The sequence below is a fragment of the Nannospalax galili genome, unplaced genomic scaffold (genome assembly GCF_000622305.1).
Source record: "Nannospalax galili isolate Female #2095 unplaced genomic scaffold, S.galili_v1.0 scaffold128, whole genome shotgun sequence".
Classification (NCBI taxonomy): domain Eukaryota; kingdom Metazoa; phylum Chordata; class Mammalia; order Rodentia; family Spalacidae; genus Nannospalax; species Nannospalax galili.
The window spans coordinates 1,080,027-1,101,103 of record NW_008360322.1 but is presented as its reverse complement, the minus strand read 5'-3'; the positions used below and the strand labels follow the sequence as shown (position 1 = coordinate 1,101,103).

At 37.2% G+C, this 21,077-nt stretch overlaps 1 protein-coding gene across 1 annotated transcript in view; it reads right to left on the bottom strand.

Moving 5' to 3' along the window:
- Window positions 1-28: 28 nt before the first annotated feature.
- Window positions 29-21,077, bottom strand: part of Spink5 (serine peptidase inhibitor, Kazal type 5) — a 70,163-nt gene continuing 49,114 nt past the window's right edge. Inside the window, exons 20-32 of the mRNA XM_008825284.2 lie at window positions 20,010-20,103; window positions 18,686-18,813; window positions 17,195-17,267; window positions 16,193-16,320; window positions 15,956-16,034; window positions 13,307-13,434; window positions 12,601-12,673; window positions 11,820-11,909; window positions 11,582-11,709; window positions 9,854-9,953; window positions 7,425-7,555; window positions 4,157-4,241; window positions 29-1,330 (exon numbers count right to left, since the gene is read on the bottom strand). Coding sequence (XP_008823506.2) covers window positions 1,322-1,330; window positions 4,157-4,241; window positions 7,425-7,555; window positions 9,854-9,953; window positions 11,582-11,709; window positions 11,820-11,909; window positions 12,601-12,673; window positions 13,307-13,434; window positions 15,956-16,034; window positions 16,193-16,320; window positions 17,195-17,267; window positions 18,686-18,813; window positions 20,010-20,103 — 1,246 coding nt within the window. The 3' untranslated portion in view covers window positions 29-1,321. The remainder of the gene's footprint in view (window positions 1,331-4,156; window positions 4,242-7,424; window positions 7,556-9,853; window positions 9,954-11,581; window positions 11,710-11,819; window positions 11,910-12,600; window positions 12,674-13,306; window positions 13,435-15,955; window positions 16,035-16,192; window positions 16,321-17,194; window positions 17,268-18,685; window positions 18,814-20,009; window positions 20,104-21,077) is intronic.

The following is a 21,077-nucleotide window of genomic DNA, read 5'->3' as shown; positions in this document are numbered from 1 at the left end:
ACAATAACAAAATCCCATAATTGTCTTAGTTGAGATTTATTTATAAAACAAAAGAGCTGAGGAAAAATACAAAATTAACTTCCCAAATCCAAGAAGGTGAATCATCCCAGGTGCAGTTCCTTTGTAGCTGAGGGTGGCTGGAGGCATGACAGGGTCTCTGTTTGCTTTCTCCCTCTGGAATCTCTTTCACTTCAGTTTAGAATCTCCAAGTGAACCTGATACCTGTCATTATCACAGAATACCACTAACTAGGTTCTGAGAATAGCATAGTTTTAGGATGGAGCCCAGAGCCACAACTTGCTTCATCCCATCTCTATCTAATATTTGACTTCTTCCTCAGGTTTCCTATTCTATCATCTCATAATACAGATACATGGTCTAGTACAACCACCTCCATTTACATGTAGTCAATGAACACTGGAAATATGGCTGGTTCAAATTGAAAAGTACTGAAAATGAAAAATACTCATCAGTATCGGAGATTCATTAAATAAAACATCGATACTAGTTAAATTAGTAACAGATATATTGGGCTATATAAATTACTAGAATTCATTTTACTCATTTGTTTTGTTACTAAAGAAAAAATAAATTATATATAATTATGGCATTTTAATTATACATATATATATTTGACTTGTACAATACTTCTGATGGACAGTGCAACTCTGGAGACTTACACATATTGAGAATTCATTTCCTTAGTCGTTCCCTTGTGTTTCAAGAGGCAAATAATTAGATCTAAGAAATTACAATTTTGTGCCATTTATGGGGGTGACATAATTGAGGCATAGTTATGGTATTTATGGAAATACAGAAACTAGGTAGGGTATGGTGCTAGGTAGCTTTACATACATCCTGGTTGCCTAGGTGCCCATACTTCCCCACCTCTCTTCTAAACATTCTTTTCCCACTATGACAGCAACTTGTCTACAGGTGGGCTTAGCAATACAAAAGGGCACAGTTTATGCACCTTCTATTTTTTAAAAAAACTATTCCTAATATCTATTAGTGAGAAACAAATCCCAAAAGGATGTTCTGCGAAGTTTCTCTTTTATTAAACAGGCAGTTGGACAGACAGCATTATGATCAGGTTTCCAGATCACAGACTAAGTAAAGATTTCTCTATGTCTCAGATCACAGAGTCTAGAGGAAAGAGATGGAAAGACTGAAAATCAGTGAATCCAATCCCCAAAGCTCTGCATTTATTCTGTAGTAAAAAGATAAGCTCTGAAGAATGCTTTGTATATGCAGATGGTAAAGGTAGGCAGTTCAGAATCGGGGCATAATTTTTTCCCTTTGTCTTTCACCAATCCTTGCATCATTTTTCCTGGAAGAAAAGATGGATTGGTTAGATGCTAGAACTCACAGACACTAAAGAGATGTACTCATACATAATCAAAGCAATGACATATTCCTGCATCATGCCCAAAACTAACAATTTTAAATCATGCTCACAGTCTATAAAATATGATGTTATGAATATAATTTGAGTGCCTACTTATGCCCTGTTATTTGTTGAGGTAGATACAAAAATGAACACGGCATAACTGTGTTCTTAATTTCACTGAATATTGGAACCCAAAACTTTATGAAACAAACACTAAAAGGCATAAAAGACCACAAAGTTCTCATACAATCATATAAGGAACTTCAATGCCCTCTCCCTCTCAATTTTTTAGATAAGGTCTTCCTATAGCCCCAAGTGTCCTGGCATTTGCTTTGTAGACAAGGCTGGCCTCAATCTCACAGAGATTCACCTGCTTCTATCTCCTGAATGTGAGGATTAAAGGTGTGTACCACCAGCCCAGCCCACTCTGATTTTTACATATATTCTTAGCATCATTTCACAGATGAGGATATTGTGACTCAGAGTTTGATGACTTTCTAAACTCTCAGGTTAGATCATAATGAGCTCAATTTCTGTAATGAGTTTTTTCTATTGTAGTGTTTTGAGGCCCTGGTCAGATCATCTGTATTTTCAAATATCTGGAACCCAATATTTAAAACATTAAATTAGCATTTGAAAATCTTTTACAAGTGAAAAAAAGACTCAGGAAGGTTTTTCTTTTTCCTCTGCATGTCAACTAGTATCAGCTGGGACATGAACAACAGAATTCCAATTCAAAATTTTAGTGTTTGTGTCAACTCTCAAGCTTGCCTCTGCTTTAAAAGGGGATTTCTGTGATCTTGCTGAATCTTTGAAAAATCTGTGCCATGAAGTTGAGAATGGAAATTGGTTAGTCTCAAAAAATCACCTTTAATGTAGAAACTATTTAGTACTGGTGGTACAGGTGGGTTATGAGAAGGAGTTCGAAACTTATCTCTTGATATATACAATTTTTTCTAATTGCGAAAATGTTTTGCTCTTAGTTTTCAGAATACTCTGGCAATGAAGGTATCATAGGCTAGGAGTCAAAATATCTGCATTGAAATACAGCTACTTCACAATTTGATATTAGAATTTTCCCCAGGCCAATTGTTTATGAAACAGGGATGATGATTACCTCTCTTTGCCATAAAGGAAAAGAAAAGTTACCTCAATCTTTAAAAAGCAGCATAGATCTTATCATTATATAACAGCTATTGCATAATTGAAGAGACTACTTAGATGTAAGTTAAAAGTATCCTCAACCTACTCAGAACGTTGATTCTGCCTTACATTATTCCATTTTTACAATGCTAGACTGCCTTGGAGAATTATCCACCCAGGAATAAAGCTCTAGAAATAGGTTCCAGTCATCAGGACACACAACCATAATCGTCATTAGAGCAATGTCCAGGCATGACCCATTTGGTACTATCTGTATCCAAGCTCACGGTACTCAATCATATAGGGGAGCTGAAATTTGATCCATGTCCACTATATCTTTTGTTATAATATTTTTCCACCAACTAGTATCATAATAATTGTCATTTATGAAACCTAGCAGAAAGTAACCATCCATAAATGAAAGGTAGGAGTTCTCTAATGTACTGATTCCTGGCAAAATTTTCAATTGTTTAAAGAAATATATCTTTGTGTAAATTTCAGGAAAATTCTTCATGAAGTAGTTTCGTTGAGTCACCTACACAGAATGAGGGTTACATGGAAGTGTGGTCTAACTGCATTCTATTAAATTGAACTTACATAAAAATTATTTAGACCTGCTTGTCTTCAGATATGTATCTGGGAATGTTTGTGAGGAGGAAGAAGAGTATATTCTTCCATGAAAATATAAAACAAACCATTAAGAATTTGTAAGTAATACAGTAGCAATAATGAACTAGGGTAAGTTTAAATTCTTTTCTTCTTATTGATGTGTAAAAGTCTAAAGTAAGTGAAATACCTCCCTGTCTGGATGAAAAGGAAATGGAAGTTTCACAGTTCTTGGTCAATGATATTATGCTTTCTCATCATTAACGTGATACTAGAAATATCCCAAGTTGTAGCTTTTGTATTCCTAATTTTCCATGTCAGGCAATATGGCCTCATGTAGTATTGCTTGACTAAGATTTCCAATCAAGTGAAATACTTCCCAGTTCTATTATTCCCAAAGCTTTTTGTGGTACTGCAATGGAGTAAATGCATTTTTGAATAATAAGAACTTAATAAATATCATAAATTTTAATGATTTTAACGTGGATTTTTTAATGTTGGGGAAAATAAAAACCTGTGTGATATGTAAAGACATATTACATTAGAAGTGGTTTCAATCCATTCCTTTAGTCCCAGTACTTTGGAGGCAGAGACAAGACGATCTCTGTGAGATCAAGGCCAGCCTGGTCTGCCCAGTAAATTCCCAGGCCAGCTGGGGCTACAAGGAGCCCCTGTCCCTCCCCCCAAAAATATTGTTTTAATCCAACTCTATTTTTCCTCTCTTGGTCTCTATCTATTTCATCTTTTCATTATGAATCACAGAAAATAAAGCCAACACTGGAGAAAGTCATATTAGAATAGATACCTTGCTCATGAACAATCTAATAATGTTAAAGAGTTTAACGCATAAACTGGTATATCATTATTACCACATGCTTCAGTGATTACTTAATCATCCCAGTGATCACCTGAACTAGTATAACTTCACTGGTCTGACAAATTTCCCTTTCCCAGTGCAGGAGAACAGAAGCAGAATCAACCGCTCCTACCACCATAACCCAAAGGAGGTGTACTCACAGAGGCGGGCATGCCAGCAGGTTCTGGGGTGCTGGTCTCCTCACACTTCCCTATACTCCGTATGTGTGTATTAGTTTGACGCATCCTAAAACAAGAGATGATGTTTCAATGGTGGTAAAATACACATATATAATTAGAAAAAATGTGGCTGATATCTGAATACACGTTCAAACTGAAATGAGTGGAAATGCCTGGAATCTGTGTTGAACCATTTTCTGGTTAGCATCATCCAGGTCCAGTTGTTCCCTTCTTTTGTAAATTAATCTCTAGCTGATGAATGTAATTAAATTCTAACGAATGTAATTAAATTCATTACATTTCAGTCACGAATTTGCTGATATGATTATTTAATCCTTAATACAAAAATCATTGATTTAAATTTATTTTATTTTATTATGTTGTGTGTGTTATTATGTGTTGTGTGTGGTGTGTGTATGTGTGTGTGTGCCATGTGTATGAGAGAAAGGGAGGGAAGAGAGAGAGAGAGAGAGAGAGAGAGAGAGAGAGAGAGAGAGAGAGAATGGGGTCTGGAATTAATTCTTTGCTTCTTCCATGGGTTCTGGGAATTAAACTCACGTAGTTGGGTCTGTGTGGTAAGCATCTTCACCTGCTACACCATCTCACTGGTGCAAATGCCTTTATTTTGTAGATGAGGAAATTAGATCACAGAGAGAAATTTGACTATATCAAGTATCTAAAACACAACTTTAGGAATAGAGACTACGACAAAGTGCAGTAGCACAGTCAATTTTGTAACTTCAAATGATATTTAAGAGTTATATTTTCAGACCTTTCACTTAAGAAACATTATGAAGCAAGCTTCTAACTTTGTGTTTGTAGTGATGGGAAAGCATTTACTGTCTATCAAGAAAGAAGAATAAGTTTGAGCATTGCTTAATTTAAAGTTGCTTCCCTATAACATCATCTAATGCCTCAGGAAACAATATTGATTTCTTTTTCCTGAGACAGCCTGAATCTTCTCTCTAACACAAGAGTCCCAGCTTCCTTAGCCAAGGCAGTCACTCCAAGGCCTGCTTTATTAGCATTTTTATCACTTGATTTCTTACTCTAAGCTTTCCTGATTACAGAAACACTATGGATTTACACAGTTAATGAGAAGTTTGATGAAATTAGGCTATAGAGATGGCTCAGCGGTTAAGAACAATGACTGCTCTCACAGAAGACCCGGGTTTGATTCCCAGTACCTACATGGTTAACAACTGTCTCTAGCTCCAGTTCCAGGGGATATGACTCCCTCTTCTGACCTCTGCAGGCATTCTATGACACGGGTGCACCTACCTACATACAGGCATTACACTCGTACACATATAATAAAAATAATAAATAAAATATTGTTGTAAAAAGTTTGATGAAATTATATTGATAATTTAGGTCTTGCCATTTATAATAAAGAAGAATTGAAGAATTTGGGGTTGGACAATATGTCGTATGTGTGTGTGTGTGTGTGTGTGTGTGCATACTAACTGACTTCCTGGAAAGTTTTATTTCTTTTTCTTGACCAAGGATTTTCTCTTGATAGATTTCAGGTAGTCTGTGAACTCATAGGTACTGAATGTGCAAATCATGTCACATCTTCATATTATCAAAGGAATTTTCAGTCTCATAAGTGGAAAGGAACCATTGTTTTGAAGATAACGGTATTATACTGGAGAAATTAAAGGGAATCAATAATTATTTAGACCCAGAAGCAATAATTATTTATACCCAGAAAAGACAAGTTATTGTCTAATTTATTACTGGCTTGCAATGTTTAATGAAGTTCTTGAACTCTCTAAGCATCAGATGCACTCTCTTTGCTAAGACAGTAACAGGACTCCATGTCAGGTTGTAGGAAACTATTGATTGAATGTCAAGATGACTTATCTACCCCACTGTACCACATATATGTATAGATAAAATAGCATATATGTACATAGGCTCATAGTTCACACTTCTAAGCATATGACTTGAATTTTCTTTCATGAGTTATTAATTCAATAAGAAATAAGTGGAAATTAAAATAAATTTTCTAGGATTGATTGGGGGAGCTATCACAGAAATCAATATTTATGCCCTGGTTCCCTTTTTTTCCCAGTCGGGTAGGATGAGATGAGAAATGTAAAGGTTATCATCATACATATAAGGAAAATACGTCACATGGAGGTTGGGAAAGGGTGTGGGATGTGTGTGGAGACAAGGAAAAGTAATTGTAAGATTAAATCACATTTGAGCAAAAAATCAACAAAGCTAAAACAAACAATGAAAGAACTGAGCAGTTCTTTGTGCTTAATATAATAAAGATACTTTCATACCTAAGTACCCTTCAATAATCTGTGAACTCAGCAGCTCAAAGAACTGTCTCCATTTCCTCAGTGAAGAAACTGAGGCACCACATGATGAGATGACTGTCAAAGACATGCAGATGGCAATGAATCTGACCACACACCAGCTGTGCCATCTCTCCCAGAGTTCTTTCTTTTGTTAGGCACCACTTCCTTCAAGAGGAAGGCTTACAGTCGATAGCTAATTAATGACTCTCTTATAGTCATAAAATCTTTTGGACATTGTAGGTGGTACTGATACCATGTGGCCACAGTTCTTTGGATATTATAGTGGCACTGACACCGTGTGGAGGTGATTCTCTAGATATTGTCGGAACTGTTGACATCATTTGGTGGCAGTGCTCAACTGCTTTCCTCTCTTACATACAAGATGGATGATGTTCACACTCCCAAGTGTCTACATGTGTCTGCACAGGCTTATAGAGATGCTTCGTTTTAAAAATATTTTTATTTTTGTGTATGACTGTATTGTCTACATGTGTGCAAATGCACCAGTGTAGAGCAGTGCCCAGGGAAGTCAAAAGAGGGTGTCGGATGCCCTGGAACTGGAGTTATGAATGGTTGTGAGCCTACATATGAGTTACTGGGAATCGAACCCTGGTCCTCTTAACTGCTGAGCTATCTCTCCAGCCCCTAGAAATGTTCTTTAATCATTGAAACCCCTTTATTTTCCCCTTTCCCTTTCTTTTCCACTACTACTTTAAAGTTTATAATAATGGAGAAACACTTATTAAAGTCATAAGATTATCTGTTTTTTTTTAATTTTAAATATAAGAAAAGATAATTCACAAATTTTGAATTTTTCCCTGGTGATTAATAAATGACTTGCAAGAAACATCTAATATATGTCAATACAGCACTGTAGGCAACAGCACAGTTGGAAACCTCTACACTGGAAGGTGGGATGGTGTAACCTGGGTACTTACAGGTTTTCATGACAGAGCATGCAGGGGTTGTTGTATGTTTGGCCATCATCACCACAGACAAACTGAAAATTCTTTGGGCAAAGATAACCCATCCTGGGCAATACTCGGTAGTATTTGCACATATCAGAATCCTAAACAAGCCAAGCAGAAAGCAAAGTTGCTTAAGAATACAAGTGAAAATATGGGCTTGGAGAAGCTTTTGGATTTCTTAGTTATATGAAACTCATTGATTAGGAACAGGACTGTGATGTATTATTCAAAAACATATGTTTACCGCACATCATATTAGGTGGCCATAAATGCCTGAATTTGTCTTATTTTAGCTAGAGAAATATTTAAACAAAAAAGCCAATAATGACTAAGAAGAAGAATTCCTCTAAAATAAGAGGCACGGTAAGCTGGGGCATATCCACAGAAACTAAAGAATATAATCATGCTGGAAACAGCATTCTGTTTTTTAAAGACCAAACTACTGGTTTTGTATAAAGAAAAGCAAGTAGCTCTCCTATTATGGCCTTTAGAGATTGAATCAAATAGTGCATTTAAATACATACTTGACACATATATGTCATACACTAAGTGTTCTGAATTAAATATTTGTATGTTTCTTTTCCTGAGTAAAAATATATTTCCAGAAAAAGAGAAACATTTATTTTTATAGTCTTTTGAAGTATGAATTGGATAACAATTAATACTGATATTAACAGAAATGACAGCTACAAACAAACCTGTCTTAAAAAGGCAAAAAGCTAAAGTCAAAAGAAAAAGGATAGATTTGAATGCAAGGGAATAATGGAGGCTGAGATCCAGCATGAGCCGACATTTCAGATGTTAACAAACAAGTACTCCACCTAAAGGCAGACATGATCCAGCAGAAACAACAGCAAGTACAAGCTATTTAAGTTTGCAAGAAAAATACTTTATGGGATAGGATTGTAAATCAGTAGTGGAGCAATTTCGGGGCACATAGGAGGCCCTGTGATAGATCCCCAGCACTGAGAGAGCGAGAGTGAGAGTGAGAGCGAGAGAGAGGTTGAAAGTAAAAGAATGGGTACTACGTAATTCATAACTCGCCGTAATCGTGAAAGAATTTGGAAATGGTTAGATGAAATGAGAAGGGAAATTACAAACTGCAAAATTCCAGCAGCTAAAGTGGAGATTTGAGTAAAAGTCATGATTTTGCTCACAAAGTGGAAAAGAAGATTGTTCTGGACTCATATCTAAAGAAGCTACTAGATAACAAAATAAGTCCTTCAAACAAAATTAGGAGTTAAAAAAAGATAAAACAGCAAACAGAAAAAAAACAAAAGTTATCTGTGTGAAAAAATTGCTAAGTTGATAATTTACTTGCAAAATCATTTTCTAAAAGCAGGGAAATAGTCATCAGCATTATTATAAAGCCATCACTACATGAACAACAGATATTCAAAGGATAGCATGGAAATATAACTACATGTCAATATATTTGACAATATAAATGAAATTACTAAGTTCTTCGAACATCTTTCAGAAATGAATCTAAAGAGAATATTAAAGCTTCAACCATATCAATATTATCTATTTAAATATTTATTTCAGGGGAATTAAGCACTATTTTTCAAATGTCAGTTTCTGTTCTATGAAAAATTCAAGCATCTAAACCCACTACTTCAGGTTGTGGCATGTTTCCATGTGGTGACAGCAACTTCCGAGAATGCCAGCAAAGCAGGACTGAAGTGGGTATGTCTGTCATGTTCTTCAGATAAATGTTACTGCAGTGTTTACAAGTATTAGAATAGAACACTGTAAAGAAACAGCAGAGAGAAGGAACAAAACCAGATACCTTTCAGTTTCTTCTTTCATCAATTCTGAACCAGTTTGACTGACTCTACCTTCAAAATAGACCCAGTATTCAACTACCTCTCATGAATTTCTCTACTTCCAAGATGGCACAAACCATCACTTTCTTTCCTGAGGATTATTTCAACTGCTAATGCACCACTGGGCTTCTGCCCTGGCCTCTCTGCAGAGTGTGTTCTAAAGGACTCATCACACAGCTGCCATTCCTTCCCCATTGCTGTCTAGGGTATTGGGTAAGGATTCGGTGGTGAGAGGCAAGTGAAGAAAAGCTGAGTAAGGGACCTCTCTGAGCTGCTAGAATTGCAGAATCGTAGCATCTCATTGTATCATCAACCACACAGAAAAATAATTGAACTCACTGGAGACACGCTTCTGAAAAATTCAAGCTGCAGTAAATTTGTCAGAGTAAGTAATCTCAAAAAGCAGAAACATATGGTGATGGGTCATCCTAGAGCTCTTGCCAGCCAAGAGCTGCATTTGTTCCTTAAAGTACTGGAACGTTGCTCTGAATCACCTACTAGACCATTTATGCAAATGAAAATCATGGACAAGGGACAGCAGGTCTGAAAATCAAGGGAGAAGCTTCTTACCAGAGACCATTTGAAAGGGTCTAGACTGCCTTCCTCTTTCGAAGCTCTAATGTGTGGTGACTCTTCTTGAAGTGCAGCCTTCTCCATAGCTTCTTTTTCACTAGAGGAAGAAATTTAAAATATTTTTCACAGGACCTCTCTGTAACCTCCAGTAGAAAGATAAACAGTTTCAGTCAAATTTGAGAGAACCCTAGAACATTCAATTAGGGTGTGTATGACCAGGATTTTTGAGACAGGGTCTCCTTGTAGCCCCAGATGTCCTGGAACTCACTATGTAGACCAGGCTGGCCTCGAACTCACAAAGATCTGCCTGCCTCTGCCTCTCAAGTGCCACTATGCCTGACCAAATGTATTTTTTTTAATTTTTAAAAACCTTTATTTTATGTGTATGTGTGTATTGCCTGCATGTAGGTAAGTGCATTGTGTCATGCAATGACTGCAGAAGTCAGAAGAGGCTGTCAGATCCCCTGGGACTGGAGTTACAGACAGTTGTTAGTTGCCATGTGGGTGCTGGATTTGAACCTGGGTCTTCTGCAAGAACAATCAGTGTTCTTAACTGCTGATCCATCTCTCCAGCCCCAGGATGATGCATTTTCAAAACATATACAGGCTAAGATCCAGAGAACATAAAACACCAAACGCTGGCAAGGACGTGGAGAAAAGGCTCATTCACTGCAAGTGGGTATGCAAACTTGTGCAACCACTATGGGTAGCAGTGTAGAGAACTCTCAAAAAACTAAAAATGAATCTATCATATGATCTGGTTACACCAGTCCTTGGCATATACCAAAAGGACTCATCCTACTGTAGAGATTGCTGTACATCCATGCTTGTTGCTGCTCTCTTCACAATAGCTAAGAAATAGAAATAACCTAAATGTCTGTCAACTGACAAATGTATAATGAAAATGTGGTACATTTACACAACGGAGTTCTACTCAGCAATAAGAAAGGATGAAATTATGAAATTTGTAGGCAAATGGGTGGAACTAGAGCGTGTTATACTAAGTGAAGTAACATAAACCCAGAAAAGCAAGCAACATATGTTCTCCTTCATTTGCAGACCATATATATGTGAGTATATATCCTGATGTAACACCAGGAGCTAGTAAAGTGGAAAGGAAACATGGAGGTAAAGGAAAAGAAAGAACCTAAAAGAGGGGGATAGTAGGGAACAGATGTTGCGGGGGGGGGGGAGTAGGAGTGTACACCTGGGAGGACAGAAGGGAGTGACATGTAGGGGCCCATGGTGGGGGAGGAGGGAACTCAGGAGAGGGGTATGGCAGGAGGTGAGTGTTACAGGGGAAGGGAAGGGATAAAGGTGATGTGAAAACACAAGTGCTTCTTACTGCTACTGTGTCCATTGGTCTTGAAATTTTGTTTTTCATTAGACAAGCCATTTGGCCCTTAAAATTCTTACTTAATATACTCCGAGGCATAAAATTTTGTTTCTTGGAATAGTGTCTTCTGAGAGTGATTTGAAAGTGGAGGGGGAAGTGGTACAGAAAATGAGTGCTGTGGTTGTCCGGGGAAGAATTTGCACATGCATTTCCTGTCTCCTAGCATTTTTCCTGCTGTATCCGGCATTCTTAACTTACAAGCCTTAGTTGTAAAGATTTAGTTTTAATTTCCTTAGACTCAACAGCACACATATTTATTCAATCAACAATGTGTAGAAATGCAGTGTCCCTGCTGGCAGAAACCACCAGAGCAGAGTCGCTTTACTCACAGGACATCTCTGCACTTGGAGCACTTATTTTCGTTGAACGTTGCGTCCGCATCACCCACCATATCATCATTTTGTGTACAGATGAGCTTGTCATCCCTCATGAGCTTTCGAAACTCACTGCATTCATCCTAGCAAATGAGAAAGGGGAAGTGAACGTGGTCTTTTCCCTTTTGTTGCTGGGTGGTTTTCTCAAAATTGACTTTAGGGAGATCCCGCTTGTCTCTGGGCTGGAACTTACTACACTGATCATGGCGATGGAGGCAAAAGACCTTCCAGGCTGGCTCAGCTTTGCATCCTCTGCTTTGTTCTGAACGTCTCCACACTGATCCTGAAAGATGGGGAAACACAAGCCCATACGTCACAGCTGTTCCTTATCTCCTGCTTGGTTCACCTATCCTTCCTTTCCCTCCTTTCAGCATGAGGCTTGCTCTTAATCTGAGGAGAATCTCATAGCCCTCTAATGCTACTAATGTGATTATCATTGTTAAATGGACAAATAGAGATGTCTTTGCAGTCTTGAAAAGCAAATAGAAACAGCAGCATGATACACGCACACTATTGATTCCTGGATGCTGAGAAAATTGTCTGGAGAAAACAAAACAAGACATCAAAAAGCAAAGCTAAACAGGAAGCCTGAGGTTTGCTAACGTTACGGGAATTATTAAAGTCAGTATCAATTAGCTACCTAACACCTCCTTTTACATTTAAGATGTCAGAGAGAAGCATGCAATTGAGGTCACAGGAATTTGAACCCTCTGTTTTTCAATCCATATTTCTCCTAAAGCAGAAAGACAGACTCCATGGGAGAATTCTAAAAATAAGAAAACCAGGAAGAAAAAAACAAAACAAAACGAAACAAAAGAAAAACAAATAAGGCATTATGGCCCAAAGTGATATTGTTGTCAAAATCAATTTGATTTGAAGTAAAATGTTAGTATCTTTATTCTCCAAAACATAGATGAAAGGTAAGACTGGGAGGGTGACTAGTGAAGCCATTTGGGTGTCTTTGAAGAAGTCACCTTTGCATCATTTGAAGGTCGAGACCTGGATTTTTCTTCTTTGTTTCTTTTCCTTTCATTGGCTTCTCGCTCACTGCAAAATTTAAAAAAAAAAAATGATAATTTTTTTCTAGCACTGTTATTGTATTATCTTTAACCAGATTTTTTCAGACTGAAACATTAGCAAATATATCTAAAAATATAAAAAAGTACTTTTATTATTTAGCTCTGAATGCTAGAATTTTTATATTTGCGGTAACATTGCCAACATGTCTTCATCTGTTACTGTTCTATCATTTGAGGATCCTACAAGACCATTACTTCTTTTCCTTAATTTCTCTTTTGTTTTTACGTTTATGCTCATAGTATAACTAAGCTCTCAGTTTTGATTGCTTTATGCATAGTTATAGTGCTATTCTATATTTAAGATGAGCCAAGATGATTAATGTGAACTGCCCATGTCAATAAACACTCTTTTCTTTAAAAGACAATGACTTGCAACTGTATAATAATTGCTTTCCCACCTTATAAGTGTCAGGTATAATTGTGTCTAATCATAAAAAAAAATAAGTTGCCAAAATCCTTTGTGAAAACTAACTGTACACAAACAAATACATATTTATTCATAATGTGTAAAACCAAGTATCACAGGTTTGTAAATGACAGGAATTATATTCTGGAAAACATGAACAATTTATCAAACTCATTGATAAGCCTCTCCACATACAAAATGCTCTGACACATGGCACACTTGTTAACATGCATCTTGCCATCCGGGCCTCGAATAGGATCATTTTCTCTAGTGCAGATAAGCTTTCCATCTTGCTGCATGCTCCGGAATTCATGGCATCGGTCCTGAAAACAGAAGAGGAAAGCACATACTACTACCATAGTCTAATCCTTATTATTTGAAAACATCATTAAATGGTGAGATGTGAACTTATAACATTTTACAGCTCTGTTCTCCAATAATTTTTTCATATATTTTAACATCTATTTATTTTGTTTCTGTGGGTGCATGTGGGTATGTATATGTATGTTGGCATACACCATGGCACATGTGTAGAGGTGATGGGACAACTTGTGGAGTTGGTTTTCTCCTCCCGCCATGTGGCTTCTGGGGGTAAAGCTCAGGGCTTCAGGGTTGGCAGCAAGTGTTTTTACCCACTGCATGATCCCACCCACCCAATAATATTTTAAATATTTCTATCACGTGTATAACATGTTAAGCATTTTTACATGCTCTAGTGGATTTTTAAGTGTTCACAGAGATCTCATATGATAGGCGTTTATTCTCCTCATTTTACATTTTAGAAAATGAGTTTCAGAAATGTCAAATAGCTAAATGTTGGATATATAAGCAGAAACATGCTAACAACTTGGCTATTCGGTTTTACTTCTTTGGTCTTTATAAGAAAGACAATAAAGCAATTGATCTGAAAGAAAATACAAGTGATTAATTTTTGTTGATTGAAAAAACTCTAATCTTAAACAAAGTCAAGGAAACTGAGCCCATGACAGCTTATTTATGTTGAAATCTTTAGAGAGTTATAGCAGTCTCCTGAACTCCCTTTAACTCCAGAGAAACAAAATAGATGTATGGAAATGCAATCTTTATCTTAAAAATATTGCTATTTAAGCTGGGCGTGGTGGTGCATGCCTGTAGTCCCAGCACTTGGGAGGCAGAGGCAGGTGGATCTCTGTGAGTTCAAGGCCAGCCTGGTCTACATAGTGAGTTCCAGGACAGCTGGAGCTACAAGGAGACCCTGTCTCAAAAAGACCAAAAAAAAAAAAATTGCTATTAACCTAAATTGTAGTTTATTCTTTATTTATAGAAAAAGCCATGCCTAATTTTATCCACTGAATTAAAAAAAATCTCTGGAATTGAATACCTTATTACTGTATTAAGTGTTTCAAAAATATCGTTTTCAGAAGTAGCTAGAATTTTATTTTCCTGATGCCTACAATGTCCTCATATAATTAACAGCAGTCATCTCACAGCAGCCCTTACTCTAAGGATTTGGTCTCTTGATCTTTATATTTTTTATGTGTGGTTATTGTCTCCTGAATTTTTCTCAGTTGTGAAATTTGAGTAATCCATGGAAAAGATTTTAGGGCTGTTTAAATGAAACATTTTGCTAGTTTTATTTTGTTTGCATGTATAAAGAAAGACATAGCTCTCTTTTGACACAGTAAAACTCAGTATTTTATAGATATGCATATATAGAAACTTAAAACTTTACTTTTGAATTGGATTTCATAGATAGGGGTTGTGCTGTGTTTGATTTGTGAAGATTGAGAAGTATTTGTAAACCCCCAAATAGAACACCAGGTGGCAGTCAAGTGCCAGCTAGAGAAGTTCTCATAGGCGCTCCAAATGTATTTGCTTTCTTTGTGTGTGCGTGCGTGCGTGCGTGCGTGCGTGCGTGCGTGAGATGAAGTAGTGATGAGACGGATGGGAGACACCCAAGTGTTTTTTTTTTTTTGGCTTTTGGAGACAGGGTCTCCCTGTTGCCCCGGCTGGCCTGAAACTCACTATGTAGACCAGGCTGGCCTTGAACTCACCTGCCTCTGCCTCCCAAGTGCTGGGATTATAGGCATAGGGTAGGCCACCACGCCCAGTGTGTTTGCTTTCTTGCTCACACCTTTTGGTGTTTCTCTCCCCTTGTGAAATTAATCATCGAGTGGATAATCACAAACGGATCATTGTTGCTAGTCCTACGAATGTGCACTTGCATTTGAGTTGCTCTTAGGGCACAGAACTACAAGCTAATTCTTTCTAAGGTGTAGTCACATCTTTTTCATCTACTACCATATTCTCAGTGATTGGAAGAGGCTGAGTGCCTCAAAAGTATTTTTTTAACTGATTCCCCCCTATGATGCACTGTTTGATTAAGGTCCTTTCACTTTAAGAATTTGATCACTCTGAGAGATCAGATTCCAGGCAGAAAGAATCAAGTCAAACCTCCTGGCCAGCCCTGGACTCTAGCTCCCCTGGGGCTACTCTGGTCTGCATCACCTTTGTTGGCAATAGAAATATGTAAATAAATGTGTCTCTTTATCTCTGCCTCTCTATCTCCTGTACATAGGGGAAAACCTTATAAACACATGCTATCATAACCACCCCAAGCAAACAACTCTGATATTTTTCTTGAAACTGGCTTTGAGCTATGGTTGGGCTCCACAACCCCTGGAGCTCTCTCTGCCTTTCTGCCTGGCATACTCTCTGACCATCACCACCATGGTTGTGAGGCAATTTCTCTTAATGAAGCTCATTTTCTGAAGGATAATTTCATGCCAGCTCCTTTCTTGAAATTTCACTCTCTTCTTATCAGGCACCAGCCAAATTCAGATATCAGTCTGTCTGACCGATTACCTCCTTGTCCTCGCTGTTTTTGTCTGGGTTTCTCTTGTCTTCATCCTCTTTCTTTTTCTTTTCAGCTGCTTCTCTTTCCCTGAAAGAAAGGATGGGAAGAAACATTTCTACCACTGTGAGTAAATCTCATTGGTTATAAGACTTGCTTCTAAAACTGCTGCTATTTTCTGACTGCTAAGAAGTGATTAATAAACTTTCAAGACTCCAGTCAAAGTCCTTGTTTTGGAAAACACTTACAGTCTTTCCTTACACATAGCACACTTATTGCCATGTGTCTTGCCATCTGGACCACGGGTTGGGTCACTTTCCCGAGTGCAGAGAAGTTTGCCATTTTTCATTTGACTTCTAAACTGATCACATATGTCCTGAAAAATAAGGAAAGATTATCAGAAATGCTGTTTTCACGAGTCTTTTATTCAATTTGGAATTCAGAAAACTTCCATCCAAATGTCTGGCAGTCACTGAACCCTGTTGCGGTAGGCAGAATTATGATGTAAGGACATCCATGTCCTAATTTCTGCAATCTGTAAATATGTTGCTTTATTTGTCAAGGTAGAATTATGAGAAATCAAGGGTGCAAAACAGTAATATTTGAACGAGGGAGATTATGCAGGATTAGTGGAGAAGCCCCATGACAATCACAAGAGCTCTTGTTCATGAGAGAGGGACTCAAGGGAATGAATTTCAGGACAGAGACTAACATACACTTGAGTGGCCACAGCTAGTTTATAGGTAGCCACAAACCAATGAAGGCAGGTAGTCTCTTGAAGTTAGAAATGGCAAAGAACCAGGTCCTCCACTAGAGCTTCCACAAAGAAACACAACCTTGGGGCTAGCGAGAGCATTTACAACTTCTCAACTCCATAAAAGTTGATAATAACCTTGCATTGTTGCAAGTCAGTTTGTAGTATGCTTTTATAGCAGTAATATAAAACTATTATAATTATAGGACCTCGTTTTTTCCCAAATAACATTACAATGCCCCCCAAATAACACCTTTGTTGACTAGGTGTTGAGAGAACTACATGCACTACTATTCATAAAATTGCTTTATGATATATTGCACATAAAGATCTCTGTTTGACAATAAATACCACACTGAGCAAGTTACCAGTGATGTTTGTGCTGATGTTGGCTCAGATCTTCTAAGACCATCTCCACTGACCATATTGACGATCTCTTCCCACATTTTTATAGCTTCAATCAGAAAGTCCTGTCCAAACTCAGGTAATCACTTACCTTTCCTGTTGCTGATCCAGTCCCATTTGATCTTGAACCTGAATATTTATTTTTTTCCTCTATTTCTTTCTGCCTGTGAGAGAAGGGGTAACAGTCATCTTGTCAGCACATACACAGGGATGAAAGGACCTCAGAGTATGTGTCCTAAAGCTTCTCTCTCATAGTGAATATCTCCGCTCCTCCTTTAAATGCACCTTATGAAGATCCCAGAGCAAGAGGTTCCTTCACCACAAGACGCATCAACACAATTACAAAGTCTCCACTATTACTGCCCAAAACTCATCTCCTGATAATGTCCACCCTATATTCTTAGTCCAGATTCTTAGAGCAATGGTCCATGATTGTGAGGTTGACCCATAATAACACTTTTAAAGTATGGAAGTCAAAATAGAAAAATATCAATATAAAAATGGAGAACTCAAATTAAATGCATGAAAATTTAACCAAGCTAATTATTTAAAAAAGATGTCTTTAATGATTAAGTGTGGTGGAATTCTGATGATAGAATTCTGCTCAGACTCCAGCAGGGGTTTGGGGAAATGACTCAGTTGGCAGGTAAATTGCTTGCCTCACAAGCACAAGGGCCTGAGTTCAAATCCCCAGCACCCACATATAAAGCAAGAGTTGGTGGCACATGCTTATACTCCCAACACTGGGGACACACAGACAGGAGGATCTGTGGGAATTGCTGGCCAGATATCCCAGGTACCCCACTCAAAATATATGCAGAGTAATCGCTAGGCTTGTATTCAGAACTGGATTCTCACTTGAGCCCAGAAGTCCACTCCTCATGAGACTGTAAGTAAACTAATGTCAGGGTTTCTCATCAGTAAAATTTCAGCATTTGGATAAGAGTTTATCACATGGCCTTCACTGCCAAAACACTGAATTTTTTTTCTTGTAACAGAAACGAATGCATGTATAATATGTTGTGAATGGGGCACATTGAATATTCATTAATCATACAACAATTAAATGCCATAATTAGGAACATCATGGTATGTTTAAGACCTTAAATGTTCTTCAGGGTCACCTAGAATATTTCAATTTATAAATGGAACTTGAAAAATTGAATTGTGTTATTTACCATACCAAGAGAAATTAAAGTGGCTGAACTATTTATAAAGAGCTCTAATTCAGTGCCGTGCACCACAAGAAAATAAGTAGAAGTAACAGCTCTTGCTTTGTAGTAACAAGAAACCAGCTCTCTCAAATTGGTCAACTGTTCCTAATGAGCATCATGAAATCTTGCTAGGATTTCAGGACAGTGAAAGCTGATCTATCATGACACCTAGAGGTCACAGAATTACAATGGCAAACAGAGGCGGAATCAGCCACTTGATTATCTGCTGTTCTTGATCCTTAGCAATTCAAGAAAAAGAGCTACGATTTAGATTTAACAAAAAAAAAGTTACTTTCTAGGAGACAGAAATGCTAGTAGCTCAGGAAAAATAACTGAATTTTAGACATGCCTGTTAGGAAAGCACTTACAGTAATTCTTTACACATGACACATTTATTGTTGTATGATTTCCCATCAGCACCACGAACAGGGTCACTCTCCCGAGTACAGCTGAGTTGTCCATTTTTCATACTTTCCCAATACTGAGCACATACATCCTGAAAGGGGAGAAGAAAACAGGTCTCCTGAGTTACTTAATCTATTTTATCATTACCAAGTTCATGAAACAATTAGGGTAAAAATATTCTGTGTATCACCTTTGCGATGATAGTATATCATCTAGACTTGCTGTCCACAGAAAAAGAGAGGCTAGAATTATCCATATTCTAATTAGAAGGGGTCAGTTGCCACAGCCTTTAATGTTGCTTTAAATATTCACATAGGGAAATTATAAAGTGTCTGGAATCTAACAGCATAGATTAAAGGTTAGACAATTGCAGCCCAAAGACCAAATATATATTACCGCCTGTTCTGAAGTGTAATGTTTTAGGAAACACACTTTCATTTATTTTTATAGATATTACGTATGACTCTTTTCCAACAAAAATGCAAAATGTAAAGTTGGACAGGTTCTGCCATGCTATGGAGAAGAGAGACAGCAAACCTGAACATGTCTACTTCCTGAGAGGGAGAATTCAGCCTCCTAAATCTGAAGAGGTAAAAACAACAATAACAAAAACAAAATAAACCCAAGAAAATGTAGATTTTATCACAGTTATTTATTGGGACTAATAGATTCTGAAGCAAAGAAATGGTATTGATATCCAAACACCATGAAAAAATGAACAGGGTGGCAGAAATCTTATGATGACATTGTACCGTATTCCATGCAACAGTGTAGTGTCATGCTGACACTGTAAAATGTCACAAAAGTGCTAACCATAATTCAATTAGTTTGTTCTTTCTCTTTATGGTACTTCTAGTTGAGAGAGATGAAGTAATTTATTCAAAGCTTCCCAAGTCCATGTGGTAAGGGACAGATTGTACTGACTCCAGAGTCTGTGAAAAGATACCCCCAAACTAAGCCTTATCCAAGGCAGTAAGGATAATGGGATCCAGTGAAGAGCACGTGATGCCCATGAGAATGAGCACTGACACAAGGGCTAGGCTACTAGGCCAGGGTCAGAGCACTTTAAATTCATTATTTCTTTATTTCTGGATTTTTAAAAGCCAAAAAGAGTCCTAGGGAGCCCTCCATTGCGAATGTCTAAACCTACAGGTGCGAAGTGGCCTTCTTCTGTTCCCCGAGGACCTGTCTCAGCACTGGCTACATGCCCCTGCACCTCGGGCCCTGGCAGAACCTCTCTGGCAGAGTCCAGCCACTCTGGCTGTGAAAATTAGGGCTTGCTCTCACCTTCACATTCCATCTTTCACCACTGGGTCTATGTCCTGAAGTGATTCTTTGATTTTCCCCTTCTTTCTTCTTTCTTTCTTCATTTTCTTTCTCACTGCACATTAAAAGTGGAAGATAAGGAACAACAGTTTACAGAAGGAAGAGCACATTCTGTGAACGTATCACTGACTCGGTTAGCTCTATGTGGAATCTGTTAGCCCTGGCTTAACATCTGCTATCTTGTAGGTAGGTTCTCTTATCTGAAAATATAAAAGATGGATTATGTGGAGTCCTTTCCTTGGGGGTCCTCATTAATGGAAAAGCAACATATACCTGACCATCAATAAGTAAAGGTGATTAGCTGACTAGCATTGCTAAATTTTGCTGGGGACCTCAGCTAGATTTCTCGTAATTCTTCATGTGCAAGAATATGTAAAAGTAGTTATTTTCTTCAGAAAGAATGATCTTCTTCCTAGATTCTCTGCTTTTAAGTTGCTGACTTGTATTTCACAAAATAATTGCTGCATGAATTTTGTCTTGAGATTAGTATAGAATTTTCAACAATTTCTAAAATGGCCTCAAGCACACTTCCGCCATTTTTGTATTACAAATAATTTTTATGCAAAGTGGCATTTTCAGCATTAATAATTATAAAACAAAAACATTGATCAACTCTAAAAATCCCAGATGTTCTGCATCTTGCAGTATCAAATATTTAACCAAGATTTAATTCTTAATTTTAAAAATGCACAAGAACATCCAACTCATTAGCAGGCTAATTTGCTTTTCTTTATAGGAATAGTAAATATATGTAATAAACAAATATATAAATAACTATAATGTATATTAGTGAATATAGTTACATAAGATACTATAGCAAAGTATATATAATATCATTTAATATTTTGATTATTTAGTTATTCTGGCTAAATAATTTAACAACTTAATATGAAATATGCATTACAACATATGACATATATTATATTTTATATCTTATGGTAAATGTATTATATAGAATAAACATAAAAACAAGCATAATTAATAATTATTACATTTAAATTTCTTTATAACAACTATCAGATGTCTAAT